The 19,558-nt window shown below is 49.7% G+C and overlaps 1 protein-coding gene across 5 annotated transcripts in view; it reads right to left on the minus strand.

Moving 5' to 3' along the window:
* The window catches only part of FLT1 (fms related tyrosine kinase 1), a 176,398-nt gene that overhangs the window by 88,798 nt on the left and 68,042 nt on the right, over positions 1-19,558 (minus strand). For all 5 annotated transcript variants that reach the window (XM_021065525.1, XM_021065524.1, XM_001925740.7 and 2 more), the window contains exon 11: positions 459-573. In XM_021065525.1, the coding sequence (XP_020921184.1) occupies positions 459-573 (115 nt within the window). The remainder of the gene's footprint in view (positions 1-458; positions 574-19,558) is intronic.

A 19,558-nucleotide genomic window follows, 5' to 3' on the forward strand; every position in this document is an offset into this window, starting at 1 on the left:
TAGGAGGCGTTCCCGCAGCAGAAGTGAATCTGACCAGTATCCATCAGGATGTGGGTTTGATCCCTGGCCTTGCTCAGTGAGTGGGGGGATCTGATGTTGCCACGAGCTGTGGTCGTGGTGTAGGCTGGGAGCTGAGCTCCAATTCGACCCCTAGTCTGGGAACTTCCCTATGCCACCAGTGCAGCCCTAAAAAGCAGAAAAAAACAAATTGGGCAAGTACGCTACTGTGCAGCCGGGCCGAGAAGCTGGGCTATGGACCAGTTTGATGCCTCTGCCTCTTCCATGAGGACCAAGCACTCACGACTTTGGAGCTGGTGGTCAGGGTGAATAGAGCAACCTGAGCAGTGGATTTTTGTTTGAGCATATGAATTACCTCTGGCTCTAATAAACCCAGAGCCGGGAGCCAAAAGTGTGTGGTTTTAGAATAACCATGCCAGTGCTTATTTTTCAGACAGTACCTTATTCTTTCCTTCTATGGCTGCCGTGCGCTGAGTGATGCTCTCAACTCTGTTTCCTACGGTGCTGGCAGGATCCAGGACAAAGGACTCTTCGTTACGGGAGCAAAAGTCATACCTATTTTTAACGAGAGTAAATCATCACTGTGTTGCTTTGCAGCCTGGTCCAGCCCGTGCTGACAGGTGAAATGAAAATCATTAAGTCCTCAGATAACAAAGTGACACATTTTCTTCTTTTCCTTAGATTCCACCCCCTCCCAATATCCATACTCAAAACTGAAAAAAGGCAAACCAATTGTGCCTGATCTGGAAAAACAAAAACCCGCACCAGTGTATCTTCATACAGCCTTCCTGTTCTAAATGTTAAATAAAAATGCATAAATTCAAAAATTTTATACCTAGATTATAATGAGTTCTCAGTGGAGGAAACATGCAGACACAGGGGAAAAAAAGAGTTATGTTACTGAATGGAAACCTCAAGGAAATAATAGCATTTCACAGCTCTAAAAGGCTGGCGCTTAATGAGACGATGCCTCTCTAGAGCTAGTTTTTTCCAGGGCTAATTAAGTATATATGGAAACACATATCATGGAGCAGTTATTAAATTCAGTCTCTCTTTTCAAGCTTTGGGGTATTGTGACAAGCTCTTCAACTTCTCAGGCCTCAGGTGTTTAATTATAAAATAAATGTGCTGCAGTTTATCTTTACAGATCTTTTTGGCTTCTAAAAGTCCATGAAATCTATTATTTATTTATTGTCTTTTTAGGTCCGCACCCAAGGCATATATGGAGGTTCCCAGGCTAGCGGCGCAAATTGGAACTGTAGCCACTGGCCTACACCACAACTCATGGCAACGCTGGATCCTTAACCCACTGAGTGAGGCTGGGAATCGAATCTTTGTCCTCAGGGAGGCTAGTCAGATTCGTTTCTGCTGAGCCATGACGGGAACTCTGAAATCTCAACCTACCTCTGATAGTAAGCATGTTCTTTGAAACACCTTACCTGTAAGCTTCTGTTCTTATCTAGTTTACCCCCAAATCATGGGTGTAAATACCTACTGATCATTTGTTTGCATGCATCCTAGGTTCTACATGAGTAAGAAAAAAACAAATCCACACAATAAAAAAGACACTTCAATCCACTCTGGCCCGGGCAGTGCAGTAGTATCTCAGTAGGCCTTTTCCTAAGCTTCCTAAGCTGACGCACTTACCAAAGGCTGCCAGACCAACCCCCTGAGCATTTTGGGTTCCAGTGGAATCCTCTGCTCCAAAAGCTTCCACACCTGTACTGAAGAAAGCCCAGGCTTCCGGGACTGACAGGCAAGGCCATCCACGGTCCATCCCCAGCTGCCCTTCACCCTGACTGCTACGGCCACCCTTTCTCCCCGGCCAGTGGTGTGCTTCAGCTCCTGCAAAGACCCGCGTCCTAGTCCAGACCTGCCTTCTACCTGTTTGACAGTGTTCTCCTCTGAAAAAGGATAAAATGATACCTGCCGTGTTGATCTCACAGAACCACACAAGCATTAAATAACTGAATTCCCTGGGAGAGGTTTTGTTAATTAAAGACACCATAGAAGAGCTGGGGACTGCCTTCCCGCATCCCAGGGTATAGACACCTGCTTCCTTATCCTTACGCACCAGTCACCACTGCCTAGACACCCCTCCCCACCTGCAGCCCGACCTTCTCCAAGCAGCTGATCACAGCCACGCAGGGAGCCCGTAGCTAGAGCACCTTACTTTGTGCTGTGACTTCTCTTTGCATGACCTGCCCCAACAGGAAGAGAACTGCCCAGAGCCTGGCTCGAACCGCACTGCTTCCAGCTCAGGGGCTCAGCCAGTGCTTTGCCTTTCTATCCTTTATGACAAAAACGAACACGGAGTCCTTGAAAGCAGCCTTTTGAGATTTAAATATGGATTTGTTTGGCACACGATGCAAATATACAAAGAGCTATTTTGTGTGCCTCAAAAAAGCATCTATGGGCTCCCAAGGTCTGCGTTTCTCTGCAGCCCCGGGAGGGCGAGGCCACTAGTGTCGGTAGAACTGGCTTCAGTGTCTGCAGCCACCCGCCACCTTTGTCACTTTCTGATCACAAACCAATGGATGCTGTTCACTCTGGTGTCTCTCGTCCAGATGCATCCTTTCCTCCTACCTCCCAGCCTCAAGAGCCAGGCCTTACATGCAGGCAAGTGGTAATTTTTATGGTCATTTGCATGGTGACCTTTTCACTGAGTCATTTCATATTTTCCCTCTGGAGTAGCATTTGTGGTGAGCAGACAGCTGGCTGGGCGCTGGTGTGTATATGTCTTGGGCAGATTCTGGAGATTTTCAAACCAGAAGGGACTTTTTAAAGCTCAATTTTTAGGAGTTTCCATTGTGGCTCAGTGGAAACAAATTTGACTAGTATCCATGAGGATGCAGGTTCGATCCAGTGGGTTAAGGATCCGGCATGGCCATGAGCTGTGCTGCAGGTCGCAGACGCGGCTCGGATCTGGAGTGGCTCGTGTAGGCCAGTGGCTACAGCTCTGATTCTCATTGGTCTTAACTGTTCATTATTTTCAAACATATTGATGAGGAGAGACATGGTTTCATAAGCTCCCATATATGCCTCACCTGGACTTAATAAATTACTAAGATTTTTGCCACAGTTGTTTCATTGAGGCCTTACTTAATGTTTTCCTTTTGTGAAATATTTTCAGGCAAATCCCAGACGGCGTGTCGTTTTAGGCCTACATATTTTCGTGCCTATGTCTGAAAATTAGGCACATTTTCTAATGCAAGAACACCGCCATGATCACACCTAATAGAATTAGCAATAATTCCACGGTGTTGTTTGTACCTGGCCCATATGTCAAATTTCTCCAAAAACTTTTTTTTCTTTTGGCTGTGCCCACAGTATATGGAACTTCCCTGGGCCAGGGGTCGAACCTGTGCCACAGCAGTGACCCCAAGCCACTTCAGTGACAATGCCAGGTCCTTAACCTGCTACACCACGAGAGAACTCTTCCAAATACTTAAATGTTTGCTTTCACAGTTAGCTTATAAGATTTAAAATAAGAATAAGAACAGATCATTCCTTAAGGAATTTCTGTGATTTCTGACTAACTATTCCTTATAATCATCAGGTAAAACAGGTGAACATTTTAACTCACAGATCAGAAGAAACTGAACCAAAGGGAAATGACATACTTTATCATTTTAATTTCATGATAAAGTTTTAATGTCATGATGTAAGTCATTTTACCCAATTTTTCACAACATCTATACCCTGACCTACCTTTGGCTCCCAGTTCCTTCACACTGTATGGGGGGCACATCACATATGTCTATGTACATGCAATGCATATATGTCCATATGTGTATGTAATGCGTATATACATGTGTACACACCCCGTAGCCATGTGCGTTGTATTTGGTATTGTGCATCCAACATTCTTATATCTGAAAGAGAGGCCTTTCAAGTCATCCTTCCAGCCCCCGCCCAAAGAAGTAAAAAAGGTAAGGGAGGCCTTAATTTCATACTCGTGATTGTCAGAAATGCAAAGAAATATGTTAGAGTAAAGCAAGTCTCGGCATTTCCCGAGGGAAAGGCAGTCGGCTGCCCAAAGTTCACCAAGGCTGCCAACCTCTCTGCCCTTCCCCCGCCCCCACCCAGCCCCCCAAGGACGGAGGCTGCAGGCACAAGCCCTGGTATGGAAACTCTACGCTAGACTTACTGCAGGGCCGTCCAAATGACCAGGACTGATCCCTTGGCTGCGTTCTGCGTCGGAACCCTTATTCTCCCTCTTTGTCATTGGACCCATAAAAATAGAATGTCACTTAGGAGGCTGACTATATAACAGCACTTGAAAAGAGATGGGGGGGGGGGGTAAGAGTTGGCCTCAGCCTTAAGAATACATCAAGGAAATAGATTGTGCCATGTTTGAAGATGCAAAGATAATCGCTGTGCTGGGAACCGTCTTGAGGGGGGAGGAAGCCGAACAACAAGAGGAAAGCAGCGTTCGCCCTGATTTCGCACAGGAAGCTCTCCACGCCTCCTGCCAGAGGGAGATAAGAAAGCTCCCAGGCACCGCTCTGGACAAGGCCAGCGTTATCAGCCTCAGCTCCACGCCGTCCCCTCCGTGCTCCGAGCTCTAGGACTCCGACCTCCATGTGCACACAGCACGCCAAGCGCAACAGCGCGGAGATATTTATAACCCCGGAGAGGGGAAAAAACAATTTCCGGGGTAAGCGTGTACTCCGTGTCATCCCGTCGACTGCCCTGGCATTGAAACAAGCGCGCTCGGGACCAGAGGTGGATAGAAAGAGATGGAAAGACAGCAGCCAATGATGTTTCCAACCCACGGAGCTGGGCCCCGCTAGGGGACACGTGGGTCTGCTTCACGCCCAAGGCGGAGACACCTTTGGCCCCGCCCCCCTCTCTGGTCCAAGTTACCAGCTGCTCTGTTCCACTCCCAGTGGGGGAGGCACCCCCTCCATCGATGCACACGACGTCACTGGCCTCCATGGGCCGGGTTTCTCCTGCAGTCTGATGGATTTGCCCTGTTCCCTTCAAAACTCATAAATACTTGGCTTCTCTGGGACCAAAGATGGATAGAGGCGGTTGGGGGCCACAGAGAAAGGCAAAGTCCAGGCTGAGATGCACTTACCGTCTTGACAACATTGACTGCTGCTCCCAGCAGAGGAGCCTAGGGCGAACTAAGTTAAGGACGCAGTGGGATATCACAGGACAAGGAGGTCCTGTTTTCTGGGCCCTCAGTACTGTGCTAAAGGATTCAGGCACAGTATTGCTTTCCTCTGTACATCCTAGAAAGTAGGCACTAGAACTCCCTGTTTAACCACCACCAGGAAAGTGAGAATTAGGGGAGTTGCGTTAATTACCCGAGGTAAGTGGCAGAGGCGACTCTGTAATCAGGGCCGGCTCATTCCAGAACCTGTGCGCCTAACCTGTACACCCGATGTTACAGAGTCTCCATCTTCTGTCCTCGTGGGAACAGAAGTTGTTACAGTGTCTCTTCCTCTAGAGGAGGAAAAGGCTTCCCACATATTTTCTACACAAATACCATTACTGCACTGTGGACTGTCTTTTTCAGTCCTTTTGGCACATCACGGTTAGCGTCTTCCGGGGATTTGGCAAACAGGTCTCTGGACACACAACCCGAATGCACCACGAGCCCACTGTGTGCACAGCTATCACCCATGGCTGCTGACCTCTCCCCCTCACCCGTGCGAATCCAGCACAGGCCAACAACGCAGAGGGTGCACCCACAGATCGGGACCCTCCATGCTCACCCGGGCTTTCCCTTTGGTGCTGGCTTTGCACAATCCTGGTTCTCAGACTTTCTGCAGCCTTCCTGCCTTTCCTTCCCCTCCCCCACCCTGCAGTGCAGCGCTGGCACTTCCTTGAAAGCTGGCACCGGATGGACTGCTGCATCTGGTGGAATCAGAGCGGGGTGGTGCGCTTTAGCCACAGACGGGTAGTGTTTTCTTCGGCGTGGTTCTCATGTGGGAAAATGTTACTCTGAAGAACCAGCTGAGTTGGTCCAGCCCCTCATTGGGCCTTTCTGGAAAGTGCCCATTTTATACTATTGTGTGCCTGTAAGGGTACCCAAGACTCCTGTAGTTATCCGGTGTGAAGGTCTTATTTCATAAATCATTTCTAGCAAGTTCAATAACCAACCCAATACTAGAAGGTCTATTCCAGCTGGAATGTTTCGTTCGTTCTTTCTTTTTCTTTTTGCTTTTTAGGGCCAAACTGGCCACATATGGAGGTTCCCAGGCTAGGGGTCGAATCAGAGCTGTAGCCACCGACCTACCCCACAGCCACAGCAACGCGGGATCCGAGCCGCGTCTGTGATCTACACCACAGCTCACGGCAACCCCGTATCCTTAACTCACTGAGCGAGGCCTAGGATTGAACCCACATCCTCATGGATACTAGTCGGGTTCGTTTCTGTTGAGCCATGATGGGAACTCCCAAGGTAGGTTTCTTTTGGAAGACAGTTTTTTGTTTGGTTGGTTTGGTTTGGTTTTGAGGATCCCCTTTTACACTCTGATAAACATTAAGCTGACCTTTCTTGCAAAGTCTCTGTTCTGCGAAAGTGGGCTCTTGGTTGGCCAAAGGGAAACTAGTTGTTACCAGGCGGCCCCCGATGTGGCAGGCCTGGGGTAGCAGGGACACACTTTTAGACACACGTAAGCTCAACTAACTCTCACAGTCACCCAGTGAAGCAGGGTCACGATCCGCATTTCACAAGCACTTTCCCCGGTACGGAAACCGAGGCGCATAAACCTGTCTCGCCCAGATTCCCAGAGAAAGTAGCAGACGAACCTGGATTAGAACCTAGATATTCCTCGCTCCTCCCACCAGCGTGGAACCCAGCCCAGCCCACGGGATGAATTCTGCTCCAAAGCAGCCCAGGCCACCCCGTCCCCGCCCTACACGAGAAACCTATTCCACCCGCTTCCTGGTCTGCCAGAGACGAGACACGCAGGGACCTCTGAGGCCAACTGGAGCAAAGCCGGACACCCAGAGAAGCTCAACACTAGCTTCCAGGAGGGAAAAACTCCCCCTAGTCCTTTGGTGGGGGGGGGGGAGGGGCAGAGGAATATTTTAGAATCACATAATTTTACATAAATTCTGGTTACTTTTCCTTATTAAAGTGTTTTGATGCTAAAAACAGTAAGAAATTGTGGCCTTCTGCTGGCTGATGAGTTTCATCATGTAAAAAAAAAATTGCAACAACATTTTTTTTTTTTAAATTCAACCTTGGCATTCCCGTCATGGTGCAGTGGTTAATGACTCCGACTAGGAACCATGAGGGTGCGTGTTCGATCCCTGGCCTCGCTCAGTGGGTTAAGGATCCGGCGTTGCCATGGGCTGTGGTGTAGGCCGCAGATGTGGCTTGGATCCCGCATTGCTGTGGTTCTGGCGTAGGCCGGTGGCTACAGCTCTGATTGGACCCCAAGCCTGGGAACCTCCACATGCTACGGGTGCGGCCCTAGAAAAGACAGGCAAAAAAAGAAAAGAAAAAAAAAATCTATTCTTTACCACAATCCCGCCCCCATCCCCAAGGAACTTAAGACTTTTGTCTGCATGATTCCTGAACACGTTCTGGGATAAAGCTGGCCTGTTTTATTAAAAACTCCTATACAGTTACAGCAGGAAGCTGGCTTTAAACGGGGGCTGGGGTACCGCATGGTGAGCTGAGCACCCCAACGCCCAGGGCCCAAGCCACTGCCTAGGAATGATGGTTTAGATGAATGCATCGTTCAAAGCACATTTATTGGGGGGGAGGGGCTCTAGAAGGCTCTACAAAGTCCCAAGACACAGAATCACCTTCCTCTGTGGTCTGTCTCTTTCTGGACGATGAAAACAGACCACGTGTTGGACCCTGCGTGTCGGATGGGCTTTGACCGCACGCGCGCACTGGGATTAGAACCTGTTTGTAAACAACACTGAGGCTACGTAGGGATCACCGGGGTAGAGGGGTGATAAAGAGCAAATCAAGGCGGAAAAATGTCTTTGAAAAAAAAAATGGGAAAAAAGACCACCTGGAACCCAGCCAGAGGCCATGCCCGGGCCGGCTCCCCATCACGGCGCGCCATCCTGGTCCTGCCGCAGGGCCTCGTGTAAACTTCCCTCCGCCACTGCCGGTGTTGTGTCAAAACATTAGAGATAGTGTGTCCAAGCCATCAGATTAATAGAATCTGCAAGTGCTATCTTTTCCCTTCTCTCACGTTCTCTTAAAACAAATCAAACAATATAGAGGAGAGGATGCTGGCGGAGAACGGCAGAGGCTGGGAAGGAGTGTTTAGACAGAAGGGTTCCTGCTGCTTCTGCTCCAGGAAAAGGGCCTGGGCCTTTGGGGGTGGTCCCGGGGTCAGGCTGGGGCAGGGACGCTGGGGGAGTGACTCTGCTTGTGCCTCGAGAGACCCTGTGCCGCTTTGGAGGCCACACTGCAAGTTACTTCTGGTCTGAATGGATCGGGGGAAGTGGAGCGGCTTCTCGGGGCCGAAGGCTGTGGGTCAGCTCCGGGGACAATGGTGGAGGTGATCCAGCGTCCTGGCCACCTCTCTTGAGATAAGAGCTTTTCCGTGCGCGGCTTGGCCTGCACTGCTTCCTGCTCTCAAGGGCCCCATGGTCCATTCACACTCAGAACGAGGCCTGTCTTCCCAGCCTCTGCCTTCCTTCCTCCTCTGTCCCCTGCTCGCCTCCCCCAAGAGCTCCAGTCATCCCCCCACTCCTGACTGACTCTCTCTGTCTCTCTCATGGAATCTGAGGCAGGGTTCTAGGCATGCTGACAGCCCTACACCGGGGTGACTGTGAGGCCAGAGGGTGGATACAAACTCGGTTACACCCAGCCAGGAACCTCAGAGAGGCCATCTCTTCTCATTCATTTTTCTTCCTAGTAAAAGACCAGTCAGCGGAGGGAGGGTAATTTAATAAACAAAAAAATCTTTATTGGTTACCCCATTTGATTGGGAAATGCAGGAGTGGCCATAAATAACATTCAAGGCATCTCAAGGTATTAGCTCTAATCACTCAGGGAACAATATTTGTAGCTACGGTCACATTCTGTCCTCACACTGATTGTACAGCAGTCAGGACCGAAATGTCCCGCAGGCCTTCGGGGGGTGGGGGAGGAGAACCACATTTAGCGGGAATTCTAGAGCTGGTCAGATGGGAGCTCAGCCCATGGTGTTGCAACGTTCCGGTTATGTAACAGCGGGATGGCAAGGTTGGGAGAATCACTGTCGTAGGAAATTGCTCAGAGGACGTGCGGTCGTTTTGGTTCCTTACTCTGAAAAGCACTGTGTCCTGTCAGCCCCCAGAGTCACTTTTAATAAATTCCGCTGTGGTGTCACAGCACCGGTTTCCACGGAGGGAGTTTATGGTCCCCAGGCCTGTGACACTCTCTGTAGTAGAAATCGGGCTGAGTTCCCTTCCTACAGCCCACAGAATAGGAGACGAAAAGTCATTTTTCTTGGACCTCAGTTCCCTAAAACGTCGGACTGCTCTTGCTCTGCTTTTATCTTATGGGCCCTTCCCCTTGCAAACATCCATTTATTTCCTTTTCTCTTTTTTGGTGCAGACAACTGGCACGTTGAGGACGTGGGCCGCATCGCCATCCTAGTCTCATCCATGTTCATCCAGATCTGCTAAATCATTAATGAGTGGTACTTTCTGCAAAGCACCTCAAATTCTTTGGGCACAGATGTCCAGCTTGCAAGAAGCAACCCCACACCACTAGCCACTAGCTTTCTTACCGAGGTTAAAAAAACAGGCAGGAGGGAGAGAATTTAGAGAAGATCCTTTGGCATCAGCACACAGGAGGGTGATAATAAGTGGGTTAATTTGTGTAACAGCTCGGCACAGTGCCTGGTACACAGCCGACCGGTCATTCATCAGCTACCCTTATCTGGCCAGACTGAGGGCTACTTCAGAGCAGGGATGATGTCTTATTTATCATCAGAACCTCAGGGTTTAGCCCCCCTACCTGGGGAACAGTGGAAGAGCACGCACGGCCTTGCTCGGGTGACAGCCCGACGAGCGGAGTGAACCCTGATGACGGGCTGCCTAGACGTGGCCTCGACCTGAGGTGGGTGTCAGCCCCGCCATCCATCACGTAGCTCATACGTGCTGAAACGGGGGCACTACTGACCCTCCAGTGACCGCGCACCTCCCCCCTCCGCCAAGCACTGAGTCACCACCATCAGGGCTGCCCCGCCCCCTGGAGGCGTACGAATGACACAGGGACCTGACTGCGACCTGGATGAACCCATCACAGCAGCATCAGCCTCTGACAGGCTGAGGGTGGGTGGACAGTGTCAGCTCACACCGCGATGCTGCTACGTGGAGAAGCATCGCCGGCAGTGCTCTTCCCCTTTCTACTCGGACAGGCCACTTTATTCAGATCGGAATTAATTTTGTCCACACATCTTCCAGAAGTAAAAATCATGCCCTCTGGGAGTGCAAGATTTAGGTTCTTCTGGTATTAAGGATATGTTTAGTGAAGAGACACGTCAAATACGTGGAAACATATCCGAAGACAATTCAGCACAAGCAAGTAATACGTCAAGAGCCCACGCACTACAGCTGTCGGCAGGAGGGGACTTGGGTCCATGAGCGTTTGAACAGCTGAGGCAGAATTCACAAACGCAAGCAGGTCTGGGATATTAGAACTCCTCTAACTTCCTCAATCATCTGAACATTCTGCTATTTCCGGGCCCCTCTTAACTTGTTTGATGTAAATCACCATGGTCAGAAGATCCGTCCAAAGACGCAAGTGTGCTTCCGGGGAGAACACGAAGCCAACAGCACGGAGCACTGTCAGCTGGCCACCTTCCCAGGATACCCCTCTGGACCTGAGGCCACTCCGGAGAGAAGCAGCTTTGCAGTGGGTGGCCACAGAGCAACCGAGAGGGACTGGACAGCTTTCAGCAGACAGACAGGCTCAGCCCTACATAGACACGATCTCGTTTCTTTCCCCTGAACGACCTTCGGAGGTCAGTGTTCTTGTCTCTACTGTTACGATTCGGAAACGCAGACCCAGACAGGTGGTTGGCTTTGCCCAGAACCACGCACCTGGCAGGAGTGGGGGTTCAGGCTCCAGAGCTCTTGTCCTTAACCCCTAGACCTCAGTGCCTTTCCGCACCCTGATGCCTCTTAAACTGGGCTCTTGATGTCATCCACACAGGCTTCTCAAAACAGACGTGCTTCCGGGATCATGAGCTTTTGACCCAAAATTACTTATTTTAATGTCTCCGTGGTTGTTACCACACCAGGCCTCGTTAGTGATAAATGATTAGTGCCTGGGTTCAGGGAGGTGCTAGAAGACCAACTTTTATCGTGGACATGTCAGCTGGGCCTGGGTCCCTAACAAGGTCCTTGGAACTCTGTGCCTCACTGAGCAAACGGGAGTAACCACAGTCCCACCTCGTGCGGAGTCTCTAAGAATTAAATGAGATAATACACAGAAGCACATGTTCAGCACGCACTCTACAGACAGATGCTTAATACCTTTCCGCTCCAAGGAAAATAAAAACAGAAGCCCCCAGCAATAGCGTCCTCGACTGGCCATCCATTTCTCTTTGGCTCTAAGTAGTTTCTCAGTATCCCCATTTATTTTCCTCACCTGATGGACGCAAAGACCCTCTCACGCTCACAAAGAGAATTTCTCAATAAGGCAGCAACCCATGGCCACCTGAGAGTTTTTCATGATGAGGACAGGCATAGGGAAGACGGAAGGGCTAAGACAAATGGGAGAATCAGCACCCGTGTAACTTTTTAAAAAGCCCGAGGGCAAGCCCAAGTCGTTGGTCTTCAGACACGGAAGGCAGAGCTTCCAAGGCCACGAGCAGGTGAGGGCGGGAGTAAGACCGCACCGCCAAGTCTGTACAAACCCATCTCTCTGTAAGGAGGTGGAGGGGGGCTATGGTGGAACAGAGAGCACGGGGCCAGGCCAGGGAGCTGGAGCCACATGACTGGCTGGGTGGACCAGGCAACCCCCAAGTCAAAAAATTCCAGGTCGGGTCCAAACCTACCTTGGCAGGTTTGGTTTTCTCTTCCCTCAACCCTGCAAGCCAGCCGCTGACGCTCCAGGCCTGTCCACTTCCACCCCTGGGTCACCATCTCACCTGTGCTGCTCCCTTCCCACTCGAGCTTCGTACCTTCCCATCAGCTTCGGGACTCGGGTCTCCCCCTCCCCCCAGGGTGCTTCCTCATCACCTGCCGCCCACTAAACCCCTCCTGGTTGGGTTGGCTCCTTTATTCAGCCAGATGATAAGCACCTCCCACAAGGACTCAATGCAGTGTCCTCACAGGTGACTCAGTGCAGAGTCACCACAGGGCCTCAATAGTGGACGTAAGAATAATACAGCAATAAAACCCCCAGAAATTCAAGACTGGGTCTAGTCCTGGGCTGACTGTTATCTAGCTGTGAGGTGAAGGATAGTTACCTTTGAGCTTCAGTTTCTCATCTATAAAATAAGCTCTTAAAACAAACAAACAAAAAACTCTGAACTGCCTTGAATTCTAAGTGAATTCATCATGCCACGTGCCCAGACCCAGGCACCGAGGCTGACATTTGCAGCCTCCGTGTCCCCACCTCATTCGCTCAGCAGCATCAACCCTTGCCCTTTCTCCTTCGTCTCCTTTAATCAGACTCCCTTGTCTCTTGTGTGACCATCCACAGCTTGGGGAGGCCCTCGGGGGGGCAGAGAATACCCCTGCAGGATGGAGGGGGGGTCACAGGGAGGCGTGACCTTAACTTTGATTTGCTCTGCTCCTGAGGTTGGTCTTCTTCAGCCTTGCCCATTCTGCTGGGGTTTACACGCCCCCCCCCCCCCCAGGTGTGGAGCTCAAACCAGCTTCCCATCTTCCCTGGTCCCCAAACTGACCATGACATTGGAGTCAAAGTCCCCCGTGGCGGCTGACCCCTCTCCTCTTTCCTTTGGGACCCTCAGTTCAAACTCAAACTCACCCAGTAGACGCGGCGGGGTCACTGGTGACAAGTAAACCCAGTGAGTGAAGCCAGGGCTCTCCGAGACCTTCGTCCCCTGAGGTCTCCTGCTCCCTCTGGGAACCCACAGGGATCCATCTGGGAGTCCTGGGATCACCAGTGATGGGTAACCTTCTGAAATGCCAACCGACTTAGGCTATTTTCATCCACCCAAGAAATCTGCAAGTCCACTGTCTGAAAACACCCAAGAAATAGCTTCCTGAATTTCAGTTTCCTTATGGGAAAATTGGGGGAAATCTCGTCTAGTGTGCACAATTGTCACACAGATTAGGGGTCGTGTATGGAAAGGGAAGGACACAGCCCTGGGACCAGAAAGGCCTCATTGATGGACTCTGTTACGGCTGTTCTCGCCGAGCAGTCAGTGGCACTCGAGGTGAAAAAACGTCCCACAAGGCTTCTCGAGAAAGTGTCCACAAGCAAGCACTGCAGCTCCTTAGAAGCACTGCCCAGCCCTGGGCTAAATCCACTGCACCCTCTCCTTCTGCTCCAATCCACCCGGTTCTGCGTCTTTTCACCTACAAGGGCGATGAAGTTGCATGAAAACCACAGAACTGAGGTCCAGATCTGAGGCAGCAGTCTCCCCAGCCAGTGGAGAGAGAACTAAATGCAGCAGGTGCATCTTCCGATTTGTCCTGTGTATCGGTGAGTCCTGAGTCCCGATCTTGTGTCTCGACAGGCATGTGTCGATTCAGTCACGAAAATGCCCATTCCATTTTTAAAGCCTGTGACTGGGGGCCAAAGACAATTCTCCAGAGGTTCTGCCAACCTTCCTAAGAAATCTTCCTAAGTTGTGTGTCACCAGATCATGTGGGGCTTCTAATCCTGGGAAGCTGCACGCAATTTTGCTCAAAAGATCCTCTAAAAACCATCTGGCACAGACTTCCTATGACTCAGCCTTTTGGTTGAATTTAAACACATAATGAAACATTTGATAGGAATTACAGGAGACAGCTAATTCATTCGAAACAATTATTCATCAGCCTCAGAGTCCTATGCAGAGTGGAAAAAGAGGGAAATGTCACAAAGCATAGAAAACGTGGCAGCAAGGCACCTGGCAAAGGGGCTCGCTCTGTTCGCAGGAGTCTGCGTGAAATATTAACAAGGGCTGGTGTCTGAACACACACAGGCTGGCACTTCTTCATCCCGTAATTATATAACAGAAAGCAAGACGCTTCCCACTAGCCAGCAGGCACTCACTGTTGGCTTCTGATGAAAGCTTCTGGGATGAGGTGCCCAGCCTGACTCCGCTGTTTCAGCTCCCTGTCCCCCCACAGTGGGCCTTGGTGAAGTGGGCTTTCTTTAGGTCCCCATTTTGGTTCAGAGTTTTGCGCAGCAAGTTAAAATTCTCTGGTTTGAGTCTGCGTACCCGTAACACACGCAGGTCGTGCCTACAGACTGCAGGTACACCGAAGAGGAGTGTGATAAAATATTACAACGCGCAGCGTGGGATCATATTTCCAAAAGATGAGCTCTCCTTAAATTACAGCTCCCCTCGGACATCTGACCTACATCGAGCCCCCAGGAGATGACTTTTTTCAAAGCCTAAACTGTTACAGTGTTCATCTTGTAGACAGAAAGTAGAATACGGGATGCAAAACTGTCTCAGCATAAAAATAACAGACATTCATGCTGGTAGGCAATTAAGTTTGGGTCCTTGAATACGTTTCTAATTAACTACCATTAACAATTGTTTTGTTTTTGCCCCGTTAATTTCGCATACCCCACCGATGCGCAAAACTGTCTCTCCCAAATGATGTGCCCCCTCACACATCCCTAATGATCTGGACCTTCCTTTCTTCGCCAATTCGGTGACGTAAACAATAGAGAAATGCAATTAGGCGAGCCCTTCTCCCGGTGCCTAGCTGCCCCTGCCTTCCCTAATTTTATAGGCCACCTCCTTCCCCCACAAAAGCCCCTAGCACACCACACTTGGTCCTGCAGTGGTCTCTTTTCTCTACACTGCAACCTGCTACATACGCACACACCCCCCGAGCACGACTGCCTGGCTGGCCAGGCGTCTTTCAGAAATGGGACATCAAATTGTGTGGCGGGAATATTATCTATCAATCTTCTACACACATCATCACTGGAGACCCCGGTTCTGATCTTCTTGAGAGTTTTAGAAGCAGTTCCTGAGACTCCATGGATTCCTGAGGCTTTTCTTAAAAGACCCACCGTTTTAGGGGGAAAAAAAAAAAAGGAATAAAGAACACTCGCCCCCTGCACTTGTCACGAGTTAAGAACCCGACTACATTGTTTTGCCTTGGGACGGGGACCACTGGCAACAGGACCACCGGAAGTTAGCAAGGTTTTAGGGGGACGAGACGAAGAACGACAGTGCCTTTATCCACACGGGCTGGACGGAGCCTGGCAGACGACAGACGACAGAGGTGGTCCAGGCTGACACCCACCAAGAGAGGGGTCCCCACCAAGGGCGGACGAGCCGCTGCGTTCTTCCTTCTTGATGGACACTTCCTGACATAACTACTGAGACCATCCTGTACCACGGAAGGTGCATAATTACACAGAAGACTCTTCTTACAACCGCCCCACTTTCATTTGGCCCAGAGCGTCGGGGCTAATCCAAATGGCCCTCCGGTTTGTGAGAAGCGTCAGGGAAACAGGGCGCGGCAGCTAGGAAATTAGTTCAGACTTTTCCGAAAGAAGAAAACGTAGTTTTAAGTGATTTTCTCATGTCACTCATCACTAGCTGCGTATGAGAGGAAAGGGGAAGCGAGGCAGTTGCCCTTTACAGAGGGGAAATTGAAGCACAGATTAACTCACTGGCCAAGGTCACACAGAAGTCAGGGCCCGGGCCAAGAATAGAACCCATTTCCTTGATTCCCAGGTCTCCGTCCCTGACACTGTGGAAGAGAGATGCCGCAGGCCCGTCTACAGAGAGAATGAGGAACCACCAAGGAGGTCCGATTTTACCTAAGACACACCTGCTCCACACAAACGGGATGTATCCGTTGTTCTGCACGTGGCTGGTACCCGCAAGTATCTGTGATAAGCAGATGGTTGACAGCGTGTGCAGATGCAACACTGTCGATGGGGCAAAAGGCACTGTAATATGTGAGCAATGTCCACACAGCAGAAGTAGCAGGGGTTTCTCTCCATACACGTTACCGGTCATCCCAGAGAGCGGGCGAAGAGAATGGGACTTTCACGAAGAAGCCAACACACCTCACGTTTTTTCCCTGCTAAAGAATGTGACATAGGAAGTGCTGCAACTCCTTTATAATCTATCAGTGTTATTTAGGACCTAGTAATATATATGTTTGTTTGTTTTAGGGCCACACGTGTAGCATATGGAAGTTCCTAGGCTAGGGACTGAATCGGAGCCACAGCTGCTGGCCTGCACCAGGCCAGGGATTAAACCTGCATCCTTGTGCTAGTTTAGTTCATTATGGCTGAGGCACGATGGGAACTCCCAGGACCTAGGAATTCTAATTTGTGATGGTTTGATGAGGAGAGGGAATTAAAACAGCCTGTGATCTAAAGAATGTCTGTCTTGGAGTTCCCACTGTGGCTCAGTGGGTTCAGAATCCGAGCAGCATTGTGGGTTTGGTTCCTGGCCCGACACAGTGGGTTCAAGAATCCAGTGTTGCTGCAGCTGCGACAGAGGTCTCAGGGGGTGGCTCGGATTTAATCCCTGGTCTGGAAATTTCCATGTGCCGTGGGTGTGGGGGAGACAAAAGTCTGTCCTAAAACCAGTCCTGTCATAATTAAAGCTGCCAACCTTAAACCTCCCTATGGAAAAGGACCAGACATGTTCTGCCATTTAAAAGCAGGCCTCAGTTTTAAGGAGAAGACAGGACATCCTCAGAAAGAGCCAGGTGGGCTCTGGAGACTCGCGGGGGCCTGGGTGTGAGTTAAAGGAGGCCACTGGGAAGGGTGACCAGGCCAAGCTTCATGTGCGTGAAGTTCTCCAGTTACCCAGGGGGGCCCTTAGTACTCAAGCGTTTATGACTAAAAGCAGTCTTTCAACATCTTGGACTCTTCCCGAGAAGTGTAACCCAGGAGCCGCAGCACCAGCAGAGGAGGCCACGACGGCCCTTCTCCCCCGTCCCCCGGGTCCCTCAAACCCGCGCCTTCCACTCCCTAATGTGGGGCCCCCTCCCAAACAGGCCGGTACTGTTCCCTGTTCCCTCTAGACCATCCTCCCGAGAGTGGGCAAGCTTTGCCAGGCGGTTCCTGCAGGCTGGCCCAGCACCGGGACACAGGCTCTCAGGGACCATGACGTTGAGACCAGCTCCCGGCGAGGGTGGTTTGAGTCTGCCTTTGTTCTTCAAAATCCAGAGGGGGAGGCAAGTTCTAGAAACCTCCTCTGGGCTCTCTCCCACGTCCGGATCTGCCCCACCCTGGCCTCGGCCAACCCACAGGTCAGGACCACTTCCTCCCATGACAGAGACCAATGGGTAGTCACTTGCTTAACCCCCCGCGATGCCCGTCTGCTTAGTCTTCCCGAGCCTAACTCATCGAGGTTGCCTTTCTCTTTTTTCTTCTTCGGAAAAATCCTAAATTCTGTTTTCCTCAGTTCTACAAAACCGAGATCTACTAGCTTTCTGTTTCTTTTTTTCGCTTTTGAGGGCCGCACTCATGGCATACGGAGGTTCCCAGGCTAGGGGTCCAATCAGAGCTAAAGCTGCCGGCCTACACCACAGCCACAGCAACTCGGGATCCCAGCCGCATCTGTGACCTACACCATGGCTCATGGCAATGCCAGATCCTTAACCCACTGAGCGAGGCCAGGGATCGAACCTGCAACCTCATGGTTCCTAGTCGGATCCGTTTCTGCTGCGCCACGATGGGAACTCCTAGCTCTCTATTTCTGAAGCATAGCAAAGTTTCCTTTTATGTTCTACAGTTTGGGTGCGTTTCTTAGAAATACCACGTAAAAACTCTCACTGTTGTGAACCTAGCTCTACAATAGGCAGAAAGTTCAAGTTCCTTACGTGTTTTGGAGTCTTCTGTAGAGACATTTACCCGCGTGCTGGCTGTGATGACAACCTTGTGTCATTATTCTTCTTTCTAGGGTGCCTTGCCTTTCCCAAATACACCGTCTCATCTGACCCTGACATTCTCGCTAGGAAGTGCACGTAATTACCTCTATTTCGTGTGAACAGAAGCTGCAAAGTACGTACGTGTGAAATGTTCTAAAGCTCAGGACCTTTTTGTGTGGTGCGTGGGTTTATGCTCAGTAATATGGGGAGAGTTTAGGGCAGTCTCTTCAGAAGTCTGCAGGTGCAGAGGATGAGAAAAATCCCCAGTCCCACCTCATCTGGTATCATCTCATGTTACTGAAAATGCAAAAGAATTATCCCACTGCTTTACCACCCAAATATGCAGAAACATAAAAGGGGGGAAAATTCTGCTATCGTTCCCCTCGGCTTGTTACGTATGAGTTTAAAAGTAACTACTCCCCCCCATTCTTAATGTTTTATAAGAGCAAATGTGGGTGAATGAAAGCCCCCAATGTTATTCTGTCAGAACACAGTCTCGCAGCTTACCACATTTTTTTTAAAGAGGAAAATTCTATTGCATGTATGGCTCTTGATATCCATAAAGATGAACTAGGTGAGCAGTTGTTCTGATCGTTTTGAAAAAAACCTATTTATGGGGCTCCAGAAAACTATGCAATTTAAGTCTGAACCTCTTTACACCTATGACCCAGCTGGCTGTATTAAACCAATGAATAATTTTGAGCTACTTAAACATGCTCTAACCTCGAGATGAATCTAACCCTTTGGCTATGGTCTGTATTGTAGACATAACCCTTAACTAGAGTTTAAAATTTAAGCACCTAGAATTATCCTACATATTTGAGAGTAATGTATATACATTAATCACCTACCTTGGGGATTTCACACAGATAGCGCTCTGCAAATCCGTACTCTACGACCAAGAGTAAGTTTTTTTAAATACATGCCATCAAACAGCCCCTATTCACATGTCACTAAAATGCCTGTCTGCAACTGAATCTAAGTCTACAGAATCAACTTGTCTAAGATGTACTTGAAAAATTTTAGTAGTTACAGAAGCCTTCATGTATCTGTCATTTTGAGCTTTCATGTCTCTGGCAGGGGAAAATAGAGTTATTCTATTTGCTTCGTAGGACACATAGGGGCCCTAGGTCTTTCTGAAATAGTCCTAAGTGTATCGATTTGTCCACCAAGTGTCAAATCTGAACCAACACAGGAAGCTACACAATCAGCTGGCTTAATAAATGAGAACATCTTAAGGATTTGCCCATTTTCAGCAGATAATTTCAAGCAACAGTATATTTTTTAAATGAATCATCACTGAAAGATGTTCAGCTTTCATTTCTGATCTGTCTGGTGGTTGGCCAAAGAGAGAAAAGAAGGAAAGGAAAAACGCTTTTAATATTAAGAGAACAAGTCAAATGGCCAACAAACATTTACTGAAGATTTAAGGTACAGCTCGGAATCTTGAGAGATTTCCAAGAGGAATAAGCTCTCTTTACAGGCCTCGACAAGCTGCCTCCACAACATGGAGAAGGGGCTCATATACCACCAAGAGGTTGGAAGACGAGAGCTAATGTTTAGAGTGTCACTGCAG

The sequence above is a fragment of the Sus scrofa genome, chromosome 11, assembly GCF_000003025.6.
Source record: "Sus scrofa isolate TJ Tabasco breed Duroc chromosome 11, Sscrofa11.1, whole genome shotgun sequence".
Classification (NCBI taxonomy): domain Eukaryota; kingdom Metazoa; phylum Chordata; class Mammalia; order Artiodactyla; family Suidae; genus Sus; species Sus scrofa.